The sequence below is a fragment of the Ovis aries genome, chromosome 12 (genome assembly GCF_016772045.2).
Source record: "Ovis aries strain OAR_USU_Benz2616 breed Rambouillet chromosome 12, ARS-UI_Ramb_v3.0, whole genome shotgun sequence".
NCBI classification, from domain to species: domain Eukaryota; kingdom Metazoa; phylum Chordata; class Mammalia; order Artiodactyla; family Bovidae; genus Ovis; species Ovis aries.
In genome coordinates, this window is record NC_056065.1 from 58,914,485 (window position 1) to 58,941,629 (window position 27,145).

General features: G+C 38.0%; 1 protein-coding gene across 3 annotated transcripts in view; it reads left to right on the top strand.

Moving 5' to 3' along the window:
* The first annotated feature begins 550 nt into the window (after nt 1-550).
* The window catches only part of RASAL2 (RAS protein activator like 2), a 392,695-nt gene continuing 366,100 nt past the window's right edge, over nt 551-27,145 (top strand). For all 3 annotated transcript variants that reach the window (XM_027975906.2, XM_027975907.2, XM_015099332.3), the window contains exon 1: nt 551-1,408. In XM_027975906.2, coding sequence (XP_027831707.1) covers nt 1,207-1,408 — 202 coding nt within the window. In that variant the 5' untranslated portion in view covers nt 551-1,206. The remainder of the gene's footprint in view (nt 1,409-27,145) is intronic.

Below are 27,145 nucleotides of genomic sequence, written 5' to 3' on the forward strand. Positions count from 1 at the left end.
CTTTAGCGCGGACAGGGCGCAGAGCTCCGATCCCACACAATTCCACAATCCCAGACCCCGCTGCCAACTCTCCTCTCTGGGAAGGAAGGAAGCGTTTCCCTTAGGGTGACTGTAAAATAAAACAGCCTCTCCAATGTCTCCGTCCAATAAGAAAGAAACGGTTGTCCAAACAAATATAGACATAAATGCATACATACAAGGAAAGGGGTAGGAAGAGGGGGGAGAGGGGAAAGGGAAGTTCTTTTCCTTTCTTTTTAAATTTCCCGCATCACTTTTCCTCCCCGCCTCTCCACGCCGGCTCCACTTCAAGCAGCAATTGGGGAGACAGGGAGACAGGGAAACACACTGTAAGGGCGGTCGGGGAGAGAGTATTTGGGAAGTAGGCGGAACCGGCTGGGTGAATAATTCGGTGTCCGATTTTTCCTGCCTTCGGCAGCAGTTCCTCCTCCGCTTCGTTATTCCACTGCACACGCGGCTGGGCCCTCGGCCCTCGATTGCTCCGGCCTATCACCCTGGGATGCCGCCTGCCGCCGCCACCGCCGCGGCTGCCGGGCTTGTGGGATCCGCGGCGGAGTCGGAGCCGGAGCCCCAGCCGCGGCGGGAGCCGTGTCCTGAGAGTTAGGGGGCGGGCCAGGTTCATTCCTGGGGAGGGTGCGGAAGACTGGCGGGCGAAAACCCGGGGCCACCGCCCTCCCCACAGGCTGAGGGAGTGGACATTCGGAGCCCCTGAGCGGCGGCTGCGGCGGCGGCGGGAGCCGGTCAAAGGGGGCGGCCCCTGGCGGCGACGCCCCCAGCCCAGCCCTGCTCTGCCCCGCTCCATCCCCAGCCCCGGCCCGATCGGCCCGCGGGAGACGTCGGCGGGGGCACAGAAAGGCGGCTCCGAGGGGGCCGGCGGGCGAGCCGCCTCTCCCGGGTCCTTACACGTCCCTCCCGGGAGGGACCCACACCTGAGCCCGGACCCACCCCCCGCCCGGGGCCACGCTGGATCCGCCTCCCGGCCTGGGTCCCGCCCGCCGGCTGCAGGTGGGCTGCTGCGCCCGAGCCGCGGGCAGTGGGCGGCGGGGAAGGAGGTGAGCCGCGTCCGCGCCGGCTGCCGCTCGGGTCCGTGCCCCCGCTGCTGCGCTCTCCGCCTCCCCTTTCCGCAAGCAGGGCGCGGAGCCGCGCGCCCGCCCCGCCGCCGCCGCCGCCTTGTCCCTCCGGGGCACCATGGAGCTCTCCCTGTCGTCCGGAGGAGCCGCGGAGGCGCTGTCCTGGCCAGAGATGTTCCCGGGATTGGAGTCCGACTCGCCGCTCCCCCCGGAGGAGCTGGACGCGGTTGTCCCGGTCAGTGGGGCCATGGCCGGTGGCATGTTGGATCGGATTCTTCTGGAGTCCGTGTGCCAGCAACAGAGCTGGGTCCGCGTGTACGGTAAGGACCTAAGGCCGTCTTAGAGGCTGATGTTTCTTATCTTTGCTCAGGCAGAAATGCATTCCCCAGGTCTCAGTCCCATCTATTCTCAGTCCCCATCCATCCTGGGTCCGTTTCCCACATCCCTTTTTGTTCTGGGGGTGCATTTCTGACAAGTTTCTCCAGACTTGCCCTTGAGAGAGATGTGACTCAGTATGGTCTTTGGACCTTTTCAGGTTCCTACAGTAAGTTTAAGGTGGAGTTGGGATATGAAGCCTTAATTTTCAGGTGGTTACTTCAAGGGAGGTGTCTGCCGATCTTCAAGAAGAAGACACCAGGAAATCAATCAGTCTTGAGCAAGGGAAGACTGCAAACCAAGATATTATGAAAAAGCTTAGTGGAGGTTAAGATAATAAAGTAAAAATCAGAAGTATTCATTTGAGAAGGGGAACAGTCTTACTTCTGTAACCTCTTTCTGAACCTTACTCTCCAAAGGCAAGCACTTAGTCCAAGGGGTGTGGATTGTTTCAGATTGCACTATTGTTTCTGGTGCTCTTTGTAAAGTGACTGGATTGCTACTCAGCAAGTTAAAAAGTGATGAACACACTAAAACTTTCCCTTTCTGCATTCCTAGTAACCACCTCTTTAATTAAAACTGAATGATGAGATTCTATAAGGGCAAGCCTTGTGGCAGCGTTTAAGCCATGCTGATTTTGAAAACCTGTAGCCCAAAGATTTATAGCCTGGCATTCAGGACTGAGCTGTTGCTTTCCAAATCACTGAAACATCAAGGTGTTTATCACTTAGCTCACAGGGATATAAAAGACATTAGTCATGTGGCTGAGTATAAGATGGCAAGCTTGAAGCACCTGAAATCAACACAAGTTTAAGGTGTTATCCTGCAGTCATGTGCATCTAAGCATATAGTGATCAATTACTTTATGTGTTTTTGGCTTTTTTTTTTTTTCCCCATCTTGAGCAGGTTATGTGTTTACTATTCAGGAGTGACGGTGACTTTGAAGTTGTCTTCCTGGATAGTTTAGTTGATTTCAAGACTTTGTCTATCACTATCAGAGAGATAGATCATAGAACTAGGAGTCCAGAGATACGAATTTTTGTCTCAGTTCTGCCGCTAAGTGTCTTATGTGATTTGGAGCAGATCAGATCACTTTTTTGACCTCTGATTCCTCATCTGTAAAATGAGTGGATTGGATTAAATAATCCCTTAATAGTCCTTGCAGTTCTAAAAATCCAGCAGTTTTTATAGCCTTTTTAAAATGGATTTATGTATGCAGCACTTTGTATTTTGCTGGCTGTTTGTAAATGTTTCTTGATGTTGTTTTAGTTAGCTGAAAGAATTAAAGCAAAGAAGTGGGAGATGATGCAAGGTCATCCGGTTCATTCTCAGCAGATTAAAAACTTGAGTGCCTGATTTTTCATTCACCTGCTAGTCCTACTTAGCTGATGGTTTATAACAAAGGGTGGTGAAAATCTGAAGTTGAACTTGAATTAGAGTATATTGGAGGTTACAACTTTTTCCTCTCCTGTCCTATCTTTTCTTATATACTTCTTTTGCATATTGTTTTTTTGTATGAAGTTAGCCTTGTTACTGCAAGAATATGAATGACAATTCAGTAGTTCTGTCTGGGTTTTCTAGACCTAGTGTTAGCTACATACTTTGAATGTAACCCATAAAATGAATGTGCTTGTTTTTGTAGTCCATTCCTAGGCCTAGGTTTGTGTGTATATGTGTGTGTATGTGTGTGTATGTGTGTGTATGTGTGTGTATGTATATATTGTTTCTTAAATATATGTGCTGTGCATATTTGCTCAGTTGTGTCTAACTCTTTGCGATCCCATGGACTGTAGCCTGCAAGAATACTAAGTGTTGCCCTGCCCTCCTGCAGGGGATCTTCCCAACTCAGGGATTGAACCCAGGTCTCCTGCATTGCAGGTGGAATCTTTACCATCTGAGCCACTAGGGAAGCCCTCTTAAAAATATACATGTATATTCTCTCTCACAAACACATATTTAATGAATATAAAATTTCAGAGTTAATTTGCAGATTTTCTGCTGCATTGTAGCTTTTTTGTCTTCCCTATCAATTAGCCAGAAATAGTTTTTATTTACTATTTAGTACTGCCACTTTCCTTCCTCTAAGGCAGCTCTTAGAGGATACTACTTTATTGTCTTTCAGTTCAGTTCAGTTCAGTCGCTCAGTCGTGTCCGACTCTTTGCGACCCCATGAACACGCCAGGCCTCCCTGTCCATCTTTAGTTTGATGTAAATATTCTAAAACTATCTTAATGACTCTTGACTTTTCTATATCCTTGGCTAGTTTTTAAGTTGCCTATTGTATAGTTCTTAGAAAAGCTTTGATGCAAAAATAATAGAATGTAGAAAATCAATTTGGAAAAGTTTGTTTTGATTTTATTATTTGTTTAATCCTGATTGTTTTGGAACATCAAGGTTCTTTTACACAACTGGAAGAGACTTTGATGAATGTATTCAAATGCTTTTTAAAGAAATCCAGAAACTAGTGTAGAGTATGCAGCTGGAGATTGTGAACCTGGGTTTTCATTCTGGCTTTGCCACAAATTGTTGTCTAACTTTGGGCAAGTAATTTTAAGTCCGTGTGCTTAGGTTTCTACATAAAATGTGGAGTCTGGAGTAATTGGTATCTATGGTATATTTTAGCTTTAAAGTTCTCTGATTCTATGACCTGCCCTATTATTTTACCTACAACTTGGTCTCCCACTTCCAGCCTGACTTGAGGCCAGGCATCAAGCAAGCCTTTAATGCATTTAAATCATGATTGTCGGGTTTCTGGGGAGCACTTTTATCAAAAGGTCAATGAACTGAGTTTTGAAAGAAGGAATGTTGAGGGCAAATGTATATTTGTTTGGAATGTTTTCACAAGATAGGAAGGTGGGGATGGGGTTCTCAGATCCAGCTCATTCAGTTTTGAGACCTGACCTAAAATAGCCATGTGGGCTTTAAAGATAGGGTTTAAAGTAAAGAGCTGTATTAAGTGCTGTTGGCCTCTGGTTATGGCTTACATCCTCTGCAATATACTTATGTTTGAAATCAGTATGCAAACAGAAACAGAACTACCCCCTTCCCCTCAGATATCTTAACAGAAACTTTTATTTATTTACACAAACTTTTAAAAACAATATTTTATTAGTTTGCCTCGCAAAATTTGAAGACTGGACACCGTTTTGAGTTTGCTACTGATAGGTCTGGCTCTTTGGTAGATAATACTTATATCCAGGGTTTTGTGTGTTGTCACGAGTGGAAACTTTTTTGAAATATATATACGTGGATCTATATTTAGAACACAAACAAGTGCACATCTTTGAGACAGGACTAAGAGAAAATCATGCTGTTCTTCATTTTCTTTTAGCTGTAAAATGTTCCATTTGTCTTCTACCACTGTTCCTGTAAGTTGTGCCCATGCCCGTCAAGACTATAAAATTTTTGACACCAGAGAGTCTGTCTGTCTTGCTGATCTTTGTATTCCTGTCTTGCCACTCCCTTCATTGTCACAGTGTCCAGCAGATTGATGCCTCCCCCGTGGTAAGTCAGTGTCTGTCGAATGTTGATCCATCTGTCCTTTGACCATCCAGATCTCAACCTGACTGACTGTATGGGTGGTAGAGAAGCTTAAACAAAGGCATGCCACAAACAGCTAAATATGGATGCAGAATCCAAGAGCATCAAATGCAGAACATTTTTCAGATATTTATAGCCTCAAAGCAAAGTCAATTGGCTGAAAAAGCTCAGCAGCCCAGCAAAAGGAAACGGGAGCGGCGAAGCCAGCCTCACTGTCTGTGCTTTCTGGTAAACAATGAGGACGTTAAAATTAACTACATTACCATGAGTGGAAGATGAGTGAAGGACACTATTTGGGGGAAATTTAAGATATCGGTCTCTAGCTGTGGCGGCATTGGAGCTCTGCACCCATCAGTACAACAGGTCTGCAAGTGTATGCACAGCAGTGCTCTTTAATAACTAGAAGGGAAATACAATTATCATGATGAATTGATCACCAAGAAACCATACTGTTTTAATAGCATGGGCAGGACTTATCTAAAATATTCAGTTAATAAATAACATCAGCATTATTGTATACCATTAAGCTAATATATGGCTCATTGTTTCTTAATGACTGGTAGAGACCTCTTAGAAAGTTTCTGAAGACTGGTACAGTTTCAGCAAGCAGAAAAAAAGGGAATTAATCATGCTATATCAAATATCATACAGTTCTAGAATATGGCAATGAGAATTTGGTAAGAGTTTCTCGAACTGGATATGAGTTGGTAGGGATAGAAGTCCTACCTGTTTGTAGTAAATAATATTGTTTATGCTTCACCAATTAAAGGATGGTGTTTTAATTTAGAAAGTATATTTTATTGCATTTTTAGAGAATGTTTCTATAGTTACTTAAAATGTTGCAACCAGTAACAAGTCCAGGAAGTTGTTTTATTTTGGTGCAGTATGAATTAGTTGTATCTAAGTCAACTGACCTTACACAGCATGATCTTAGCATAATTCACTTTGAATAGTCTTAGCAAATCACTCATTCTTACATATCTTAGATATGCACCCCATGACTCCTGTTGTGTATTAACATGTAGATAAATGAAATTGCTCAGCCAAGACTAAAAGTTTTACGTGCTTTAGCTAATTGATTGGCAGAAGAAAATCAGTAAATATGTACTCAGTATATCCCCAAACATATTCATGTTACTTTAAGTGTTTTAATTTCCTCAAATGCGATTAATTGAGCTTTTACAAATCAGTATTAATGTTTTAGGAATCTTTAGGAATCATGGCACATCAAGGATGGCACATTGACTTTGAGTGTTGACACCTAAATTTCCTGTGATCTCCAATAGATTTTATGCACAGTGGTAGTAGACAGTTCTCCACTGAAGTTAAAACTTTCAAGAAGGCCTAGATATATAATGTTTATTTTAAATTATGTTGATTTCAAACAGACCCCCCTTTTGCCTTTGAGAGAAAATTTGTGTAGTCATTTAACTTCTGTGTTCTACGAATGTCACAGATGGTGGATAATTTCCTTTACAATATCTTAGTATTTTTCTGCCTTCTATCATGTTGGTTTATTGCTATTTCATTTTCTTTCTTTTTTTTAAACTTATTTTGTGTCGTGATATAGCCAGTTAACTAGTGTTGTGACAGTTTCAGGTGAACAGTGAAGGGGCTCAGCCGTACATAGACATGCATCCAGGCTGCCACATGACGTTGAGCAGGGTTCTGTGTGCTATACACTTGGTCCTTGATGGTTATCCATTTTTGCTATTTCATTTTCAAAGAACAAAAATATTCTTACAGAATAGAAACTGTACATCCACAATCTCTTTTCCAGAACCGTTTGAACTAGTGTTTCAGAATTCAAAACTTTGAATTTTAGAAAATATGGTATATATACAGTGACCTAACCCCCCTGGGGTATCTGGAGAAACTTAACAAGAATCAGTCATGTTAGTAGTTCTGCAATTAAATGAGTATTCACACCAAGTATGATATAAGACTATACATAATATGATGTCATTGTAGGTCAGTTTACTGCTAGAGAAGTTATAAAAAAAAGTGTTCACAGCTTTTTGGATTTAGGAATTGCTGGTATGGAATTGAGGATCTGTATACATTCTCTGGAGTAAATAAAATGAAATTCTAGAATGTTCTGTTTATCTGAGAATAGTTTAAACAAATATTTAATTTTCAAATTAAATACTTAATATTTAACAAAGATTGCCTTTATCTTTTTTAGATAATCTTTTCAGATATATTAATATATTATTATATTAATATGATATATTAATATAATAATATAATAATATTTTTCAGGTAATATGATTCAGTGCATGCCCCTTAAAAGATGATGTAGAGTTGTGTCCTGTTATGTTGAATGGAATAATTTTTTTCTGATTTGCTAAGAAAAGGGATTCACATGGCAAAATAGGCTTTACTGAGATTACTGAGGAAGTGGTGGCAAGGCAGTGGTTTGTAACACTTTGTTTCATTAGAAAGAACCATGAGGTAAATTAAAGCAGAGGGTTTATGTAATTGTTCTTAGCAGTTGCCCTCTTCAGTAGCACAAAGTGGTTTGATCACCTTTTGAGTAGGTGAACCACAAAAAAGCATTCAACTAATGACTGAGTTAATCCTGAAAAAATTCAGCTGTCTGCTTCCTTGTCCCGCCCTGTTGGAATCACTTTTAAGTAACTGGAGAGGTGTTCTGTCTTGTTAACCAGGAGGAGGAGTTTGAAGTGTGCTGAGGGCCCTACTGAAACCGCTTCACCTGCCCTTGGCAGTGGGATACCTGCTCTCTGATGGGTGTTTCTTCCCAAAAGCTATCAAGTGCTTCTCAAGACCTGTTGGTAGAGAACTCTTTACAAGTTTAATGTGGTTGGTTTTCTAGTGGGAAGGAAGCCATTAAGAAGTACATGATATGTAAATAGTAGGGGATGAAAGGACCTCCTGAGGCCCAGCTCAGTGGGGTTAGTGGGAATATAGTGGGAAAAAAAAGGAGGGAGAAGGAGAGAAAAATGGAGCCCTTGAGAGCATGAAAAACTTCACTGGCTGTGCTGAAGTAGTGATCATCTTACCGCTACCAGCAGGGTTCAGGTGTTAGGAGTCTGAGTTTTACCTTCCTTCACCCAGTGTTGAGTTACATTAATTAGTTGTCTGCAGTTGCTTTGCACTTAAGGATCCAGTTTAGAGACTGATTGCATTCTCATTTCCCCATAAGTTATCTTCAGCATGGCTCAAGTTGTGTTCACCTTGTGTCCTTTGCGGGTATTGTTGTTTAGTCATTAAGTCGTGTCCGACTCTTTTGTGGCCCCATGGACTGTAGTCCATGGAATTCTCCAGGCCAGAATACTGGAATGGGTAGCCTTTCCCTTCTCCAGGGGATCTTCCCAACCCAGGGATCGAACCCAGGTCTCCTGCATTGTAAGTGGCTTCTTTATCAGCTGAGCCACAAGGGAAGCCCAGGAATACTGGAGTGGGTAGCCTATCCCTCTCCAGTGGATCTTCCCAACCCAGGGATCAAACTGGGATCTCCTGCATTGCAGGTAGATTCTTTACCAACTGAGCTATCAGGGAAACCCAGATAGCTGGGTCTAAGAGATTGGTAATACTTGCAGATATTCCTTGGGAGAGTGAAAATTTAGAAAGGAAAAATTTTAACATAAGGCACGGGTGGTCCTAAATATTTTTCTAAATAATCTTTATAAGTTTCCTCAGTAAGGGAACTGGCTCAGGAAATTTAGCTTATTCCCCAAATTGGAGACAAATTCCACAGTTTGTCAGGATTAGAACTCTTAACCTCAGATTCCTCAGCCTCCTGTTTTAGCTTCTAGATCTTACTGCTTTCCCTTAGGGAGATGGCCTTTCAAAGCTGAAGGTCAGTGAGAAATACCAGATTGTTAGTTTCACAGTCTTTAAGGGAAGTGCTGGAAGTACCATTACCTAGGTAACAGAAAACAAAAATGGTCAAAACATCCACCAAGTAGGAGGTTAAGAATAATCTCTTAGTGGTGGATTTAGAGGTGGACTAGAGGCCAGATTAGGTCTCTTCCTAAATTCTTCTGTGATTGGAGGGATGTTTTAAGGAAATTTGAATATTTCATTTATGATCCTTAGAACCCTGGATAATACCTGTAACTATATTATATCTTCCCTTTTAATTTCTAATCTCTCTGATTCATATCATTAAAAAGTTAATACTATTTTCCTAATTATGAATGTAATCCATGCTTAATGTAAATAATTGGAATTATAGGAGAAGATGAAGAAAATTAAAATCAGCTGTAATTCCACCTCTTAGAGATAATTCTTATTTTAATATTATATTTTATTTCAGTCTTTTCTGTATGGATATACTCATTTGTGCATATGTGGTATCATATTGCATCTATTTTATATCACACTTTTTTCTAATCGTGTATTTCCTTATGGCTTTGACAATGTTTAAAAATTTTCCAATATATTTCTATTTTTAAATTTAATTTTAAAATAGGTAATACGTTTCCTACTTTCAAAATTTAAAAGGTATAAAAGGATATACCATGAGGCCTCTAACCCCTCCTCCTCACCCGTCACTTGGCATCTGGCAAGCAATCATTGTCCCCCCAACCCCACACACAATCAATAAATGTTTGAAATTTTTGTGTATCCTTCCATACCTGTCTCATGCATGTAGAAGTAGATATGCTCCGTCGTGTCCGACTCTTTGTGACCCTGTGGACTGTAGCCCACCAGGCTCCTCTGTCCATGGGATTTTCCAGGCAAGAATACTGGAGTGGGTTGCCATTTCCTTCTCCAGGGGATCTGCCTGCCCCAGGGATCAAACCCATGTCCCTTTGTTCTCCTGCTTTGGCAAGCATATTCTTTACCGCTGGTGGTATCTTGGAAGCCCCTAGAAGTAGATAGATAAAAGATTCTGCCAAGTGTAGGATCAGAGAAATTTAGGTTAAAAAAAAAATTCAGGGCCCAGAATTCCCTGTCTGTCCACTGGTTAGGACTCTGCTTTCACTGCCAACGGTGTGGGTTCAGCCCCTGGTTGGGAAGTCACACAAGCTGCATGGTCAAAAAAGTTTTGTTTGTGTGTGTGTGTGAGCCATTAATGAAATGGCTGGACTGGCCCCCAAAGGAAGCTGATCTGGTGTTCTTGGGGGGTGATCTGAAGCTGGTTATTGTTAATTGTTTTGTATCTGAATTGATAGTATAGTTTTTACTCTTGTATGCTTTTTTCATCCTTTTTTTTTGAAACAGAAATGATGACCCATTATAGGAATTGATCTACACTTTGTGTTATTCCTCCCTTGTATTTCCCCTTCACACATACTTATCACTGTATCTTGGATATATTTTCCTGTCCATTTGTAAAGTGGTTCCATATTGTTTTTATGACTGCTTGATGCATTGAAAAATCATCATTTAACCCTGAGTTTTGCTGGTACAGGTGATAGTATATAAATAGTCTTGAAAATAAACCATTTTGCGTGTGTGTATCTATAACAAAAATTCATGGAATTGCTAGGTCAGAGACATGTGTTTTCTAAAATTTTGGAAGATATTCCTAAATTGCTTTTCTTTGGTGTTGCACCTATTTATATTTCTCCACCAAAGTTTGGGGCTTCCCAGTGGCTCAGACCGTAAAGAATCTGCTTGAAATGCAGGAGACCCAGGTTCAGTTCGTGGGTTGGAAAGATCCCCTGGAGAAGAAAATGGCAACCCACTCCAGTATTTTTGTCTGGAGAATTCCATGGACAGTGGAGCCTGGCGGGCTACAATTCATGGGATTGCAGAGTCAGACACTGCTAAGTTACTAATACATCAATGTATGAGAGTGCCCATCTTCCTATATAGTGAATTATCAAGTATTTTTTAATGTGACAATCTAAAAAGTAAAAAATAGTCATAGTTTTAAATTTTCAAATCTTACCTTAAATGTGATTGAGTATCATACAGAGTCATTTAAATATAGCCTTTTTTGTGACTGTACATATCTTTTGCCCCTTTTTATTGGGTTGTTGGATCCTTTAGTGATTTGCAGGGACTCTTAGTATGTTAAGAACCCTTTGTCTGCTGTGAGTTGATGGTATTGTAATTTGTGTTTTGTTTTTCTTTTCCTCTATGAGGAAATTGTTCTTATACAGTTGAATATGTCAGTCTTTTATGGCTTTTTGGTTTTCTGTTAGAATGGCCTTTCCTATTCCGAAGTTCCAACTCTCCCATGGTTTGTCTAGTTCTTTTCTTTTTTTTTAAATCTTTGATCCATTTGGAATTCATCCTGGTATAAGGTATGAGATATGGATATAATTTCGTTTTCAGAAAGATGATTTTTCAGTTATCCTGGCAACATTTATTGAATAATTCATGTTTTCCCCCACTGATTTAAGACGTCTCCTTTATCCTTTACTAGATTGTCATATACAATTTAGTTTATTTCAAGATTTTCTACTGTGTTCTTTTGGTCTCTGTATATTCGTATGCCAGTGTCACACTGCTTTATTACTGAAGCTTCTTTGAAAATATAATTTGTTAATGACTAATTTAACATAACTTATCTAACCATTATCCTATTTTAAATATTAACATTTTTCAAAAATATTTTGTTTACAGTCTACTGATTCTCTTTGTTTACAGATCTTTGAACTTCTGACTATTTCCTTAGGCCGAATTCCTAGAAGAGTATGTTTTTAAAGGCCTGAGACTTAGTGCCAACTTTGTGTGACCTTTCTGGAAAGCAGTTCCTCCCACAAATATATGAAAATATGGCTCATAATTTTAAGTCCTACTTCTGTATTGCTGCATTCAACATATTGAAGTATGTTTGCCTAGATTTCCTGTAGTGAAATTCCCAGGTGGCTCAGAGGTAAAGAATCTGCCTGCCAATGTAGGAGACACAGGTTTGATCCCTAGGTTGGGAAGGTCCCCTGGAGAAGGACGTGGCAAGCACTCCAGTGTTTCTGCCTGGAGAATCCCATGGACAGAGGAGCCTGGTGGGCTGCATTGCATAGGGTTGCAAAGGGTTGGACACAACTGAGCATACAGGTGCATGTAGTGTCTTAAATGTTATTTAGCACATATTAAATATGCTCAGAGTTCTAATAGCTTACCTTCAAAACTGAATTTTTTCTCAGTGGTACTCCTTTTGATTAATGGCATATTTCCAAGTGAATGAGGGAAGCATGAATATGGAGTCAAAGCATACAGATTATTTTTACTGCCTTAAAAATCCTGTGTGCCCTGTTCATCTCTCCCTACCCACTACCTCCCAGCTCGTGGCAAGCACTGATGTTTTTACTGCCTCCATAGTTTCTCCTTTTCCAAAATGCTATTTAGTTGAAATCATACCCAAATTGTCTCTTATTCATTAGCTATTTGTTTAGCATGTAATAGAAGCAAACTTAGAAAGGAACAAAGTAGTTTAACTTTTAATAGTCACGTAGAGCAGTTTAAGAATGAAATGTAGAATCCTGTATCCAGTTAATATTGTGGAAGTTTGTAGGAGATTTTGATTTAAATTTGGGCAGGATATGACATATGAGTATTTTCTTTCCTTGATTTCTGTAGGTTTAACAGTTACATTTTGTGTTTGTTTATAAATTTCAGGCATATCTCTGATTGAGAAAGCCCAAGGCCTTTCTAGTGCACATTTCTGTTTTGTAATGGACCAGTGTTACCCAGTGGATAGTGGTTAGCCTGATTCAAAGAACAGACCTTGAAAAAGATGCCCAGCACTAACCAAAGACATGGTTCAAATCTAAAAAATGAGTGTACTTTTAGTATTTTCTGGCTTCATAAAGACTTCAGAGTAGTTTTCATCCTCATAGAAATGCTTTATTTGCTAATGTCTGAATCTTAGTTGATAACATAGTAAAGAACAGTATCATATGTGGTGATTCCTATTGAAACAGAAAGACACTGTAGAGCAGTGGTCCCCAGTCTTTTTGGCATCGGGCCAGTTTCGTGAAAGACAGTTTTTCCATGGACCTGGGATAGAGGAGGCAAGGGATGGTTTCAGGATGTTTCAAGTGCGTTACATTTATTGTGCACTTTATTTCCATTATTATTGCATCAGCTCTACCTCAGATCATCAGGCCTTAGATCCTGGAGGTTGGGGATCCCTGCTCTAGAGGATTTGATATAGCCATATGTCTTGCTGTTTTGCTCAGGTCAGAAAGTCCGAGGTCATTCTTTTTCAAGCACACCTTTAATCAGTTTGAGGATATTTTTAGGTATTTGCATTTTAGCTTTTTTTAGTGTACAACTTGATTGTTATGCTTGTATGCTAAGTCACATCAGTTGCCTCGAACTCTTTTGCGAACCCATTTGTTGTAGCCTGCCAGGTTCCTCTGTCCATGGTTTTCTCCAGGCAGGAATACTGGAGTTGGTTGCCATGCCCTCCTCCAGGGGATCTTCCTGACCTAGGGATCCAACATGCGTCTCTTAAGTTCCATGCATTGGCAGGCGGGTTCTTTACCACTAGTGCCCCCTGGGAAGTCCACCTTGATTGTCATACCTTGAGAAATAGTTACATTACTTTTTCATGCATTACTTTTTCATCTTTCCTTACCTGTAGCTTAACTGGCAATAGTAATGTTTTGCTTACATAACCAGCAATGTTATTCCATTTACCAGTGAGCACATTATAGAAAATGATATGTTTTTTCAATGTTGGATTTTTCCCTACAGTCTCAAAATACCCTGCATTTTTTTTCAATAAATTTATGAAACATGATCATTCTTTTCTCCATTTTATTGGGAAGTAATCATGTAAGGGTACTGATGTAAAGATTCTTGGTGAGGCTATATTAGAATGTGAATAAGACTGGAATGTGAGTTACAATCTAGTACACTTTGGGGATATTACCCTATTTCTATTATCCAAGTTCCTAAGTTGCTGCTTCCAGTTTAATATATTTGTGTTAAAATATGTCATGAGCTGTTTAAAGTAGCATTTTTAGACTTTCCTAAGTACTCTTAGAATTTAGCAATATGTCTTTTTCTACCTTCTGTGCCTCTTTTGGAACCACATAGGTAAGAATGGGTTTGAGTTCACTGGTGATCTGAAGGAATAAAAGTGAGGATGCTGGAGAGAGTAACCAATATGTTCTTTTGCACTAATTTTTTTTCTTTTATTGTGGTGAATATACATACCACACTTATTTTAATTATTTAAGCATGCAATTCAGTGATATTAAGTACATTCACAATGTTACGTAACCCTCTTCATTGTCTATACCTACTTTTGAGAAACTACAACTTTTCCACAGCATTTTTACATTCCTACCAGCAATGTATAGGGTTCCAGTTTCTTTACCTCCTGGCACCCACTCTCGTTATTTTCTGTTCTCTTTTATTAAAGCCATCCTAGTCAGTGTGAAGTGATACCTCATCATGGGTTTGATCTTCATTTCCCTTATGATGGGTGATGCTGAACATCTTTTCATATGCTTTTTGGTTGTTTGTATATCTTGTTTTGAAAAATGTCTATTTACATCCTTCTTTTATATTAATTCTTAGACATATTCTTGTTTTTCATATTATCAGTAATAAGTGTTAATTATCCAATATAGTAATCTTAACTCTAATAACAGTGATAGTCATAATCATGATTATAATGACAACAATAATGTAAAACTTCTGAATACTTACATGAGCCAGGTGCAGTTCTAGGTTCTTTATGTCTATTTAATCTTTGTAGCTATCCTATGAAGTAAATGCTATTATTATCCGGATTTTATAGGTGAGGAATCAGAGACACAGAGACGTAAAGGAACTTGGCCAAGGTTATGGAGCAAGTGGGCGGCTAGTATGAGATTGGAACTCAGGCAGTTCACTCTTGAGTCTGTTCTCTTCACTACTATATAATTTGGTTTCTCATAGATAAAAACTTTAAACTGTTATTATAAAAAGCACTCACTGTGATGTTTGTTAATTTGAACCTTGAACCTGTAGTTTACCTATGTGCTTTATACAGCACTGTAACTGTAAAATAATGACATTTGATGTGCTGGGTATGCTTTGGATGTTATAACTGAACATCTTTGTAGAGTTGTCCAAGTTTTATTGACTGTAGACTACATGAGAAAGCTGTTTGTGGTAAGTGGTGTGAATATTTCTACATATAAAAAAGTTTATACAAATTCTAATGGTGATCTAAATTTATGTATTTTTAGCAGTAATACAAAATATAAAAATAGGACTTTTTTTCCCTTTGAAAGCGTGCCTTTGTCAGCCTTTTATTTATGCTTGACCAAGCCAGTAAGAATACTGAAATTTAAGAGACCACACAGTCATAAGAACCATGAATTGTATTCATCTGGGGCATAGCTTTATTTATTCTAGGACTTACACTTCAAGTGGTTCTCCCTTTTGATATGAGAAATTCTGAAAAGAGAATCTACTTTTATAGAGCCAAGTAAACCCAAACATTGATCAGAGCCTGGCCATATAAGAGATATTTTAGGATATTTATAGAATTCCTGTGTTCTTTTTCAAAAACCAAGAACACTGGCCTCTTGTTGGGCCTGATTTGTGTTCATCTCAGCTCCTCTTAAACCTGGCTTTATGGTGCATATCCTTTGTAATTTAAAAATATCCTAAGGTTTGTATTTCAAGGACTCAGAAACTTAAAGCATGATTTAAACACAACATGCTGTGTGAATCAGTTATGAATTTAACTTTCCCTAGGTAGCACTAGTGGTAAAGAACCTGCCTGCCAGTGCAGGAGACATAAGAGACGCTGGTTCGATCTCTGTGTCGGAAAGATCCCCGGGAGGGGGGCATGACAACCCATTCTATTATTCTTGCCTGGTGAATCCCATGGACAGAGGAGCCTGGCGGGCTACAGTCGATGGGGTCACAAAGAGTCAAATACGACTGAAGTAACTTAGCACACATGCATGAATGAATTGCAGTTCTTAAAAATCTTTGATTCTTTGAGCTGTGGGCAATATGGCAATGGGAAGTGAATTGAAATGTTACGTTCTGATCATATGTCTTAAAAAAATACATACATCTTAAAAAAACAGTTTGTTATGTTTGACATACAGCAGACTTAAATAACCATGAAACCACCACCACAATCAAGAAGATGAACATCTAATTCTTCTAAAAAGTTTTCTTGCATCCGTTGATAATCCTTCTGTCCCATCCCTTCCACTCCATCACCAGACAACCACTAGTCTACTTTTTGCCTTTATAAGTTAGTTTGGATTTTCAAAAATTTTATATAAATAAAATCATGTAATATGTACTTAACTTGTAATCTGATTTCTTTCATTTAGTACATTTTGAGATTCATCCATGTTGTGGCTTGTGTCAACAGTTAATTCCTTTGTTTAACCAAGTAGTATGCCACTGAGTGAATATTCCATGATTATTTATCAGTTTACCTAAACGTTTGGGTTGTTTCTAGTTTTTTGTCCATGACGAATAAAGGTTCTGTGAACATTTGCATGTAAATCTTCGTATAGACATATGCTTTTATTTCTCTTGGGCAACTACCTAAGAGTGGAATGACTGGGTCATGTAGGTTTATGTTTAACATTTTAAGAAATTGCCAAACTGTTTTCCAAAGTGCTTGTATCATTTTACCACCTGCAGGGTATGACAGTTTCAGTTTCACTGCCTTACCAACACTTGGTATGATAAGTCTTTTTAATTTCAGTCCATGTAGGAGCTGTGTAGCCCTATTCAACGTGATCCTAATTTGCATTTTTCTGATGACTAGTAATGTTGAGCATCTTTTCATATGCTTATCAGACATTCATCTATCTTCTTCAGTGAAATGTCAAATCAAATCTTTTGTCCAGTTTTAAATTGGTTTCGTCAGTGGACAACAAGGTCCTATTATATAGCACAGGGAACTATACTCAGGGTCCTGGGATAAATCATAATGGAAAAGAATTTACAAAAGAATGTATTCATATGTATAACTGAGTCACCTTGCCATATAGCAGAAATTAACAAAACATTGTAAATCAGCTATACTTTATTAAATAAATAAATTGGATTTGTCTTATTGAGTTATATGAGTTGTTTCTGTATTCTGGATTTTTTTTGTTTGTTTTAGTTGCTAAGTTGTGTCCAGCTCTTATGCAACCCCAAGGCGTATAGCCCACCAGGTTCCTCTGTCCGTGGGATTTCTAGGCAAGAAAACTAATTGGTTGCCATGCTTTCCTCCCAGGGATCTTCCCAACCCAGGAATCTACTTGTGTCTCCTGCATTGGCAGGTGGATTCTTTACTAGTGAACCACCAGGGAAGCCCCCATATTCAGGATATAAATTATTAATCACATATGTGATTTGCAGTTGCTTTTTCCCATTAAAGAAATTGCCAAACTGTTTTCCTAAGTGCTTGTGATACACCTAATCATATTCTTTACACTGTCTTCAGAGAGTAGAAGTTCTTAATTTTGATGAATCTTTTCATTTTGTGAATTGTGCTTTTCATACCTTACTCAATAAATTTTTATCTAATTGAAGGTTGCAAAGATTTTCCCTATGTTTTCTCCTAAAAGTTTTGTAATTTCAAATCTGTGATCCATTTTGATTTTATTTTTGTGTATTTAGTCCAAAATAAGGATTGAATTTTCTTTTTAAAAATATGAATATCTAATAGTTTCAGCACCATTTGTTAAACAGTCTGTTTTTTCCAGCACTCAAATGCTTTTGTACCTTTGTTGAAAATCAAATATACATGGGGGTCTGTATCTGGTCTTTGGTGTATTCTGTCATTCTACTGTTTATCTCGACTCACAGAATACTGTTTTTGTTACTATGCTGCTGCTGCTAAGTCACATCAGTCGTGTCTGACTCTGTGTGACCCCATAGACGGCAGCCCACCAGGCTCCCCCGTCCCTGGGATTCTCCAGGCAAGAACACTGGAGTGGGTTGCCATTTCCTTCTCCAGTGCAGGAAAGTGAAAAGTGAAAGTGAAGTTGCTTAGTCGTGTCCGACTCTTCGTGACCCCATGGACTGTAGCCTACCAGGCTCCTCCGTCCATGGGATTTCCCAGGCAAGAGTACTGGAGTGGGTTGCCATTATTACTGTAGATTTGTAATCAGTTTTGAGGCCAGGTACAAATTCTCTAACTTTGTTTTTCTCATTTCAAAGTTATTTTAGCTCTTCTAGATCATTTCCATGCCCAAATGAATTTTAGACTCAGCTTGTCAATTTTGCACAAAAAGCCTGTTGGGATTTTGATTGTGGTTGGGTTGAAACTATAGATCAGTTTGGGGAGAATTAATATTTTAATAGTGTACATCTCTCCCTGTATTTTGTCTTTTAAAATTTCTCACTATAAAACTTTCAGTGTGCAGGTCTTATAGATCTTTTGTTTGATTTACTCGTAAGTATTTTACAATTTTCGATGATATTGTAGGTGGTATATTTTTAAATATTTGTTTCTAATTTATTTCTAGTATATAGACTATAACAGATTCATTTTTTCATTTTTGCCTTGTATGCTGCAACCTTGCTAAACTCACATGTTATTTCTAGTGGGTATTTTGCAGATTCTATTAGCTTTTCTATACATAGGATTGTACATAATGTCTGCAAATAAAGACTTGACTTCTTTTCTAGTCAGGACACCTTTTATTTCTTTTTCTTGCCTGATTGCACTGGCTAGCACCTCCAGGTTAATGTTTAATGGAAGTGGTCAGAGCAGACATCCTTGCCTCTCTTAGGGGGAAAGCTTTCAGTCTTTTACTGTTTAAGTGTGATCTAGCTTTAGGTTTGTTGGTGTTTTTGTAGATGCCCCCTATCAATTTTAAGATATTCCTTTCTATTCCTAGTTTCTTAATAGGATTTTTTTACCCCCAATCAGGAATAGATGTTGTCAGATGCATCTATTGAAGTGGTCACATAGGTTTTCTTTTTTATTTATTAATATTAATTCCATTGTTTTTTGGGAGGGCGGGGGGAACCATGTGGCTTGTGAGATCTTAGTTCTCTAACCAGAGATTGAGTCTGAGCCACTGCAGTGAAAGTGCCATGTCCTAACCACTGGACTACCAGGGATTTTCCTAATTAGATTCATTTTTGAGTTTTAAACCAACTTGTCACACTTGCATAAAACCCTCCTTGGTCTTGATGTTTTAGTATCTTTTTATATGTTGCTTGATTTGCTTCGTTTTATTTGCTAAAATTATCTTAAAGAATTTTGGGGACTTCCCTGTCAGTCCAGGGGTTAAGACTCTGTGCTTCCAATGCAGGGGGCCTGGATTGGATCCCTGATCCCTGGTGGGGAAATGAGGATCCTGCATGTTGTATGGTATGGCCCCCCCCCAAAAAAAATTTTTGTATCTGTATTCATGGAGGAATATTGGTGTGTGGTTTTCTTGTGTTATTTCTCTGGCTTTGGTTTCAGAGTGTCCTCAGATCGCAGTGCGATACTTCCCACCGTGTTTACTCTAAAGAAAGTAAACCGCTTGCCAGTGCAGGAGCCGTAAGAGACGGGATTTGATCCTTGGGTTGGAAAGATCCCCTGGAGAGGGGCATGTAACCTACTCCAGTATTCTTGCTTTTGGGGAATCCCATGGACAGGGGAGCCTGGCGGGCTACAGTCCATACCGTCGCAAAGCACTGGACATGACTGAAGTGACTTAGCATGTATACACGACATCACAATGTGCATTGTAAAGTATTTCTTTTTTAATTTTCTGGAAGAGTTTATATAGAATTGGTATTGTTTCTGCTTTGTGTGTTTGGTAGAATTCATCATGTAAGCCATCTGTACCTGAAATTTTCTTTGTGGGAAAATTTTTCTCACTTCCAACTCAGTTTCTTTAATAAATATAAAATTTATGTTATTCATTTGGTTTTGATGGTCTTTTGTTGTTTGTGTGTTTGAAGGATTGTGTCCTTTTTTCTTAAGTAGTTTATCAGCATAAAATTGTTTAGGATATTTCCTTATCTTTTTAATAACTTCAGAATCTTTAATGATGTTACTTCTGTTATTCCTGATATTGTAAATTTCTGTCTTTCCTGTTTTACCCTCCATCAGTCTGGTAGGTTTAAGTTTATCAAATTTATTGGTCCAAGAATCAGCTTTTGGTTTCACTGTCTTTTTTCCTATTTTTTTCTTCTTTGAAATTTTACTGATTTCTGTTATAATATTTATTATTTACTTTCTTTTATCTACTTTGGGTTTCATTTATTGTTTTGATATCCCTTTACTACTTTCTTAATATAGAAGCTGAGACCGTTTATTTGCAACTTGTCTTCTTTCCTGATAAAGGCATTTCCGTGCTGTAAATGTTCCTCTAAATACTGCATTAGTTCTACCTCACAAATGTGCTGTGGCATGTTTCATTTAGTTCAAAATAATTTCTCATTTTTCCTTTGATGTTATCTTTGACTCATGGGCTTTATAGAGGTTTATATAGTTTGCAAATATTTGAGGATTTTCCAGATGTCTTTTTGTTACTAATTCCTAATTTGTGGTCAGGATATACTTTGTATGATTTGAATCCATTTAGATTTATTGAGACTTGCTTTATGACTCAGTATAGTGTGCACTTACTTGTTTTAAAAATGTGTGTTTTGCTATTGTAGATTGGAGTGTTTTATAAATATCTGTTAAGTCTAGTTGGTTAATAGTGTTGTGCAAGTCTCTGTAAGATTCTTCTTGATTTGCTATCAATTATTGACAGCTTTGTTGAAGTCTTTGGCTAATTGTGGATTTGTCTATTTTTCTCTAGTTCTATCAGGTTTTGCTTGTGTATTTTGAAGCTTTGTTATTAGGAACATAGACATTTAGGTTATGATGTCCTGATGAAGACATAATATCATTATGTATTTTATCATTATGAAATAGTCCTCTTTATCACTAGTGATATTCTTTGTCCTGGAATCTGCTTTATTTTATTTTAATATAGCTACTCTAGCTTTTTTGTGACTTGTATTAGCATGGAATTTCTTTTTCCATCCTTTTATTAGTACTTTAAACTCACTTGTCCCTTTATAGTTAAAGTGGGTTTCTTTTAGGCAACATGTAGTTAAGTCTTGATCTTTTATCCAGTCTTTCAGTTGGGTTATTTGGACTAATTACATTTAATGTGTTTATACTTAATTATTTATATTTAATATGATTGGTTGCATTTAAATTGGATGGGTGGGTTTAAATCTACTATAGATATCTTACTATTTGTTTTGTTTCTCATATCTGTTCCTTTCTCTCATTTTACTCTTTTAATGCTTTTTGAAGTAATTTTGTATTTTTTACGATTCTACTTTCTATTTTGTTTTACATTAGTGATTGCTTTATAGTTTATATATCTTTTACTCTATAATAGTCTAACTTCAAGTGTTATTACACTACTTCATTTATCGTTAAGAACCTTATAACATTATACTTAATGATTTTAACTTTCTGGCTTTTGTGCTGTTGTCATGCATTTTACTTCTACTTATAAACTCTACAAAAATATTGTTTTTGCATCAAATGGTTGGTTATATTTTAAAAAGATTTAAATAATATGGGAAAATATAAAAATTTTACTTGTTCCAGGCGGCAGGGTAATTCTGGTCCTTGTTAATCCACCTTGATCAATAGAAATCGTCCCATATCTGGTTTGGCCCTGAGTGATAGCATGTCCTGGAGCAAATCAGCAGTTTTCTTCCTTCTGTGGTTTTAAATCTGGTGTTTTCATCTCTTCAGGGAGGTATGATATTGAGTTACTGAAGCTTGAACAAGTTGGATTTCTTTAGTGCCTTTTACTTATTTATTTTTTATTTTTTTAAGTCTTTATTGCATGTGTTACAATATTGCTTCTGTTTCATATTTTGGTCCTTTTTTCTTGTTTTTGGCTACTAGGCATGTGGGATCTTAGCTCCGCTACCAGGGATCGAACTCAAACCTCCTGCATTAGAAGGTGAAGTCTTAACCACTAGACCACCACCCTTTTACTTATTTAAAGTCAGTACTTCAACGAGGTCACTGTATCTCCATAGTGTCACCCATATAGCCATCTGACTCAGTACAATAAAAAGCCTTCATACACTACTTTTTAAATTCCTCCAAATATGCCACAAACTGTTAATGGCATAAGCTGTGTCTACAAATTTCACAGCACATCTCTTCCTGTAAATGGTGGAGTAGAAGTTGGGAATGTTTATTTGACCTGAATAAATCAACGAAATACTTTTTTCCTTTTCTGAAGGCACTGATTCTTGGCAAGCAAAGTCAATTTTTCTACGTTTAAACTAAACATCCAGTCTTTTTAAAAGTCAAAGTGAAAGTGAAGTCGCTCAGATGTGTCCGACTTTTTGCGACTCCATGGACTATAAGCCTACCAAGCTCCTCTGTCCGTGGGATTTTCCAGGCAAGAATACTGGAGTGGGTTGCCATTTCCTTCTCCAGGAGATCTTCCCAACCCAGGGATTGAACCCAGGTTCCCTGCATTGTAGGCAGACTCTTTACTGTCTGAGCCACATAACTAAAAGTCAGTTAAGCTACTAAATCATGCTTATTATTAGGTTAAAAAGTTAAGGTATGATTTTTGCCAAATAGACAATGGGAAGCACAAATCGGGGTGAGTTGGTGAAGGGCCTGCTTTTGGCATACAAACTGCTTGTTGTGTAGGCATTACAGTGACGTCTATACTTGTTGGTTCACTCTAGATATTTTGAGTGAAAAGAGAACATATTGACTTAGGAACAAACATGTATGTTGGTGGATCTAACCTGAAGCAAAGTTATTTGTGAATCTTGTCCTAATGGTGCTTACAGTTTAGTCAGGGAGGTAACTATTAATCAAATGCAAACTAAGTATAAAACTAAAATTTTTACAAATACTGTATAAGAAAGTACACAGTGCCCTAAAAGTATATAACTAACTGATCTAATTTAGTTTGAGAGAATAAAGAAGACTTTCTTAAGGCAATGACTAAGATCTGTGGGGTGAATAGGGGTTAACTAGGTGAAGGGAGTTAGGAGTAGGCAAGTGTTCCAGATGAAGAGGATAATGTGTGAAGGTCCTGGTGTTAGTGAGCCTGGCAAATTTGAGGAATTCTGAATAAAGACTGGAGGGGCTGGATCACAGATATTTAGAGGATGCATGGTATAAGTTGCGGCAAAGGAAGTAGCTATGTGTGCAGGATTTGGGTCTGGGTCAGTGCCTGCTCTATTTGCCTTGGGAAAGACCACTCTGACTTCAGTATAGAAGATAGATTGGTGTGGAGCAGGGAGACCAGTCAGAAGGCTGTTGTTATAATTGGGGCAGGAGATGATGGTGATTCAGACTAGGAAGATGGTGATAGAGAAAAGAGAAATGGATAGATTTGAGAGCTGTTTAGGAGGTTAAAATGGATAAGATTTGGTGAAGGATTAGATATGGGGCACTGAGATATGTGGGGAAGGGTGGGGAGATTTGAAAAGGGTAGGTTGTGGTTTAATTGTGAATAGATACTGGAGGGATGTTGGTACTATTTAACGAGATACAGCTGTTTGTTTTGTTGCTTGTTTTTGTTTTCCTAGTGAAATAGAAGAATTTTTTCTCCAGGGAGATGTATATTTTATTTAGGGATGTTTCAGAGTCCTCTTCATCCTTTAGGACCTAGCACAAATATGATTTCTTCCCTGACATCTCTTTGCCTACTTTCCCCTATAGCTAGAAATAATTTTTCCCGTCTCTAAAGCTTCTGTTAAGCTGTTTACAGTTCTATTATGGAATCTTTCACCATCTTAACTTGTTTTCTACTTACTTGTGTATGTTTAATTTCCTTTATTGTATTGAAAGCTGCTTATTGAATGGAAGATTTGTTCACTTTGATAGTCTCACAGCTAACAGTTTCTTTCCTATTCTTTAATGGATTTGATAGTCACAATTAACAGTAATATTTCTTTAATACTATGACCTTGTGAGGGTGTGGGTTCCATGAGGGAGTATACTACCTCAGTTAATTAAATCTTTATGTACATTAAGATATATATATACAAGAAGATTTCACTAGGGTAATAAAATGGTAGAAAGGTCTTTTATAATTTCAATTTTAGATCATTAGTCAATATTAAACATTACTTTTTTTTAAAAAAGGGAACTACAGTTAAATATACTTTTGCTCAATTTTTTAAAATAAAATAGGTTATTGATTTAATTCATCAGTCTATAGTTGATGAGCTAAGCATAGGCTTATAAAACACCTAACATTTGTGTAAGACTTAATAATTGTTCAGAACATACACAAAATATGTCTCAGTCTCATCCTATAATAGTCCTATTAGATAAGTATTGTTCTAATTTTGCAGATCCATGCCATATTTTAAAGGATACTTTTGAAGACCTTGGGATGAGGTTATTTTGTGTTTTCAAAAATCAAAATATTCCTTTTTACTTTCTCTAATAGATTAAACTGGAAGCTCTTTGAGTAGTAAAGTCACTGATAATATTATAAGTAGTAATCTTTTGGGTGACTTGGCCTGAATAGCTTTTTGGGCTATCATCTCAATCAAGTTCAAATTCTAGGATGAACTCATCTCTAACCCATTCTGTTTAAGCATTTTGTGATGCTTTTATATTTTAGTTTAGAGAAAGCCCTTAAATGTGCCTCCCAAGTAACAAGTAAAGCTGCATTTTAAAGTAGATTTACTTATATTAGAAAATAAATGTACCTTAAGGGAAGGATGCAAGTAGCAGGATCTTATCAATAAAGCACGATTAAGATTTGGAATATGATGATATGATTCTTTAACGTTCTTTTAGTGTATTAAAAGGAATCAGAGCAGCGTCCCAGTAGCCTTCTTTCCCCCAGGTTTTCAAAAAATGTCAATTTCATTGTACATTTTCTGCTTTTTCCAGGTGAGTGTCATCAAACTTAGTGGTGATTTAGGTTTCTAAACTGATAGGTTTCTGAGACCTACCCGAACTCCTTTATGAAAATCAGTACCATATTTTCTTAACATACGATCATCTTCAGAGTTTTGTGAATAAATTTTTCTCTTTTTCCAGTTTCCGTTTAATGTTCCTTTTACAAAAAATTTGTTTCCTAAGGGATTAGAAACTTATATCTGTGTGTTGTCATTTAGTTGCTAAGTCGTGTCTGACTCTTTCTGTAACCTCATGGACTATAGCCTGCCTGGCTCCTCTGTCCATGGGATTTCTCAGGCAAAAACACTAGAGTGGGTTGCCAGTTTCTTCTCCAGGAGATCTTCCAGACCCAGGGATTGAATTTGTGTCTTCTGAATTGCAGGTGAATTCTTTACCGCTGAGCTACCAGGGAAGCCATATTTGTATAGTTTTGGGTATGTATGACTTAACACTTTTCTTTGCGTTCCTCATGGCAACTTTGTGAAATAGGGTTATAGATGAAAAAACTGAGCCTGAAGGAGGTTGGGACTTGCTTAGAGACTTCAGTGTAGTTTTTTTTCGCTGCTGTTGTTTTAGTTGTCAAGTTGTGCCCGGCTCTTTTATAACCCCATGGACTGTAGCCCACCGGGCTCCTCTGTCCATGAGATTTCCCTGACAAGATTACTGGAGTGGGTTGCCATTTCCTTCTCCAAGGGATTTTCCAACCCAGGGATCGAACCCATGTCTCCTGCTTGGCAGGCAGATTCTTTACCATTGAGCCACCTGAGAAGCCCTCAATGTATTAATAGTACTTCTTTCTAATAATAGAAATCAAGTAGTTCTGCTCTCTCTGTCATTACACTCTTTCCCCTCAAACCCTAGATCTCTCTGCCTTTTGTTTTTCTGCACGTTGCTTAAAAGAAACAAAAAACAACAAGCAAAAAAAACACAACAAAAACCGGCATGCTTTTTTATCTTTAGCATTTTTCACTAAACTCAGTTCATTTTTGGTTTTAGTGTTTCTGATAATGTTTCTCATTTCTGGGTTCCTTTGGAAGTTTTTAGAGATAGATGTTCTTTAAAAGCTAAGCCTGGCTCTAGGACTGCCTTGTTTTTTATTTATGGTATTCTGTACCTTAAAGACAAAGGGCACCCTAAGTCTTCTCAAAGGAGCATGGAATCCATGGAGCTGACTCCTGTTGTTATTGCTAGGAAAAAAAAAAAAAATCAGTGATTGAATGTGCCACCAGCCTGACTCATGAAATGTTCAAGTGAATGGGTTTGGAATGTTAGGTGAAATGTGGAAATATTAGTGTGCTTTATTAGCAATTCTGTTTTTATATGGTATTAGAAAAGAGAGGCAAGTATGGGATTGTTCAGCTATTTTATAAAGCCAGTGCTTTTTGAAAAATGGAATATTTTGGGAGGGACGTTGACTCAAAAAGAAAAGGATGCTGTCTGCTTTAACTGTGCTAAAGTAAAAAGTGGAGAACATGAAATTGACATGGCCATTTGCTTAAATAATATTTTCAGGTCTTCAGGAATGAAGACTGTAGTAGGAATGCAGTAAAAATGATTGGACGTTAAAACGACTTGAGAAGTCATTTATCTGTTTGCATCCTAGCATGTCATTTTAATGTGTATCCAGGAAGACAATGAATCAAAATGATTGATGTGTGAACTGACTGCACTATTTATTAGAAGCAAATAATTTTGGGGTACGTGAAAAACCTTTATCAGGGAGCTAAGATTTTTATAACCAATACAATTTATTTATTTTGGAGGATAAAATTATAGCTATGGTTAACTGTAGTTTTTGCATGAGGTAAAAATTGATGGTACAGATTGGTCAGATTTTATAGTCTGGCCATTCATCATAAAATGAATCTGGAATGTTTACTTTTCATTTCTTAGCTTACACACAACTCTGCTGGACCATTTAATTATATTTGAAATGTGTTTTTATTTTTAGATCTTAGTTGAATTGACCAGAGGCTGGTGGTAATAAATTTACGAAGTGTGGTATAGTCTGTGGATAGAGATTGCTAGAATTTCATTGCATTTACTGTGGTCCTGCATTCAACATGTCATCTAGTGTTAGTAAAAATGAGTCTTTCTACAATCTACATAAGGATCACTAGGACTGCTTCTTAAAAATGCACATCATTGGACCTTTCCTATCCCCAGCTCCCACCAATCAAAATCTCTGGGAACTGTGCCTAGGATTTACATTTTAATAAGCACCAGGAAATTTGGAGGCATGTTAAAATTTGAGATCCCCTTTACAGATGATTACACACATTACATGTATTGTTCTTTCTGTTTAACATAGTTAAATTAGAAGATCTTTGAAGGCAGGTAAGAACAAGGATATGTGTTTTCAATTTAAGAATCAAAATATGCTGTATGCCTTAAG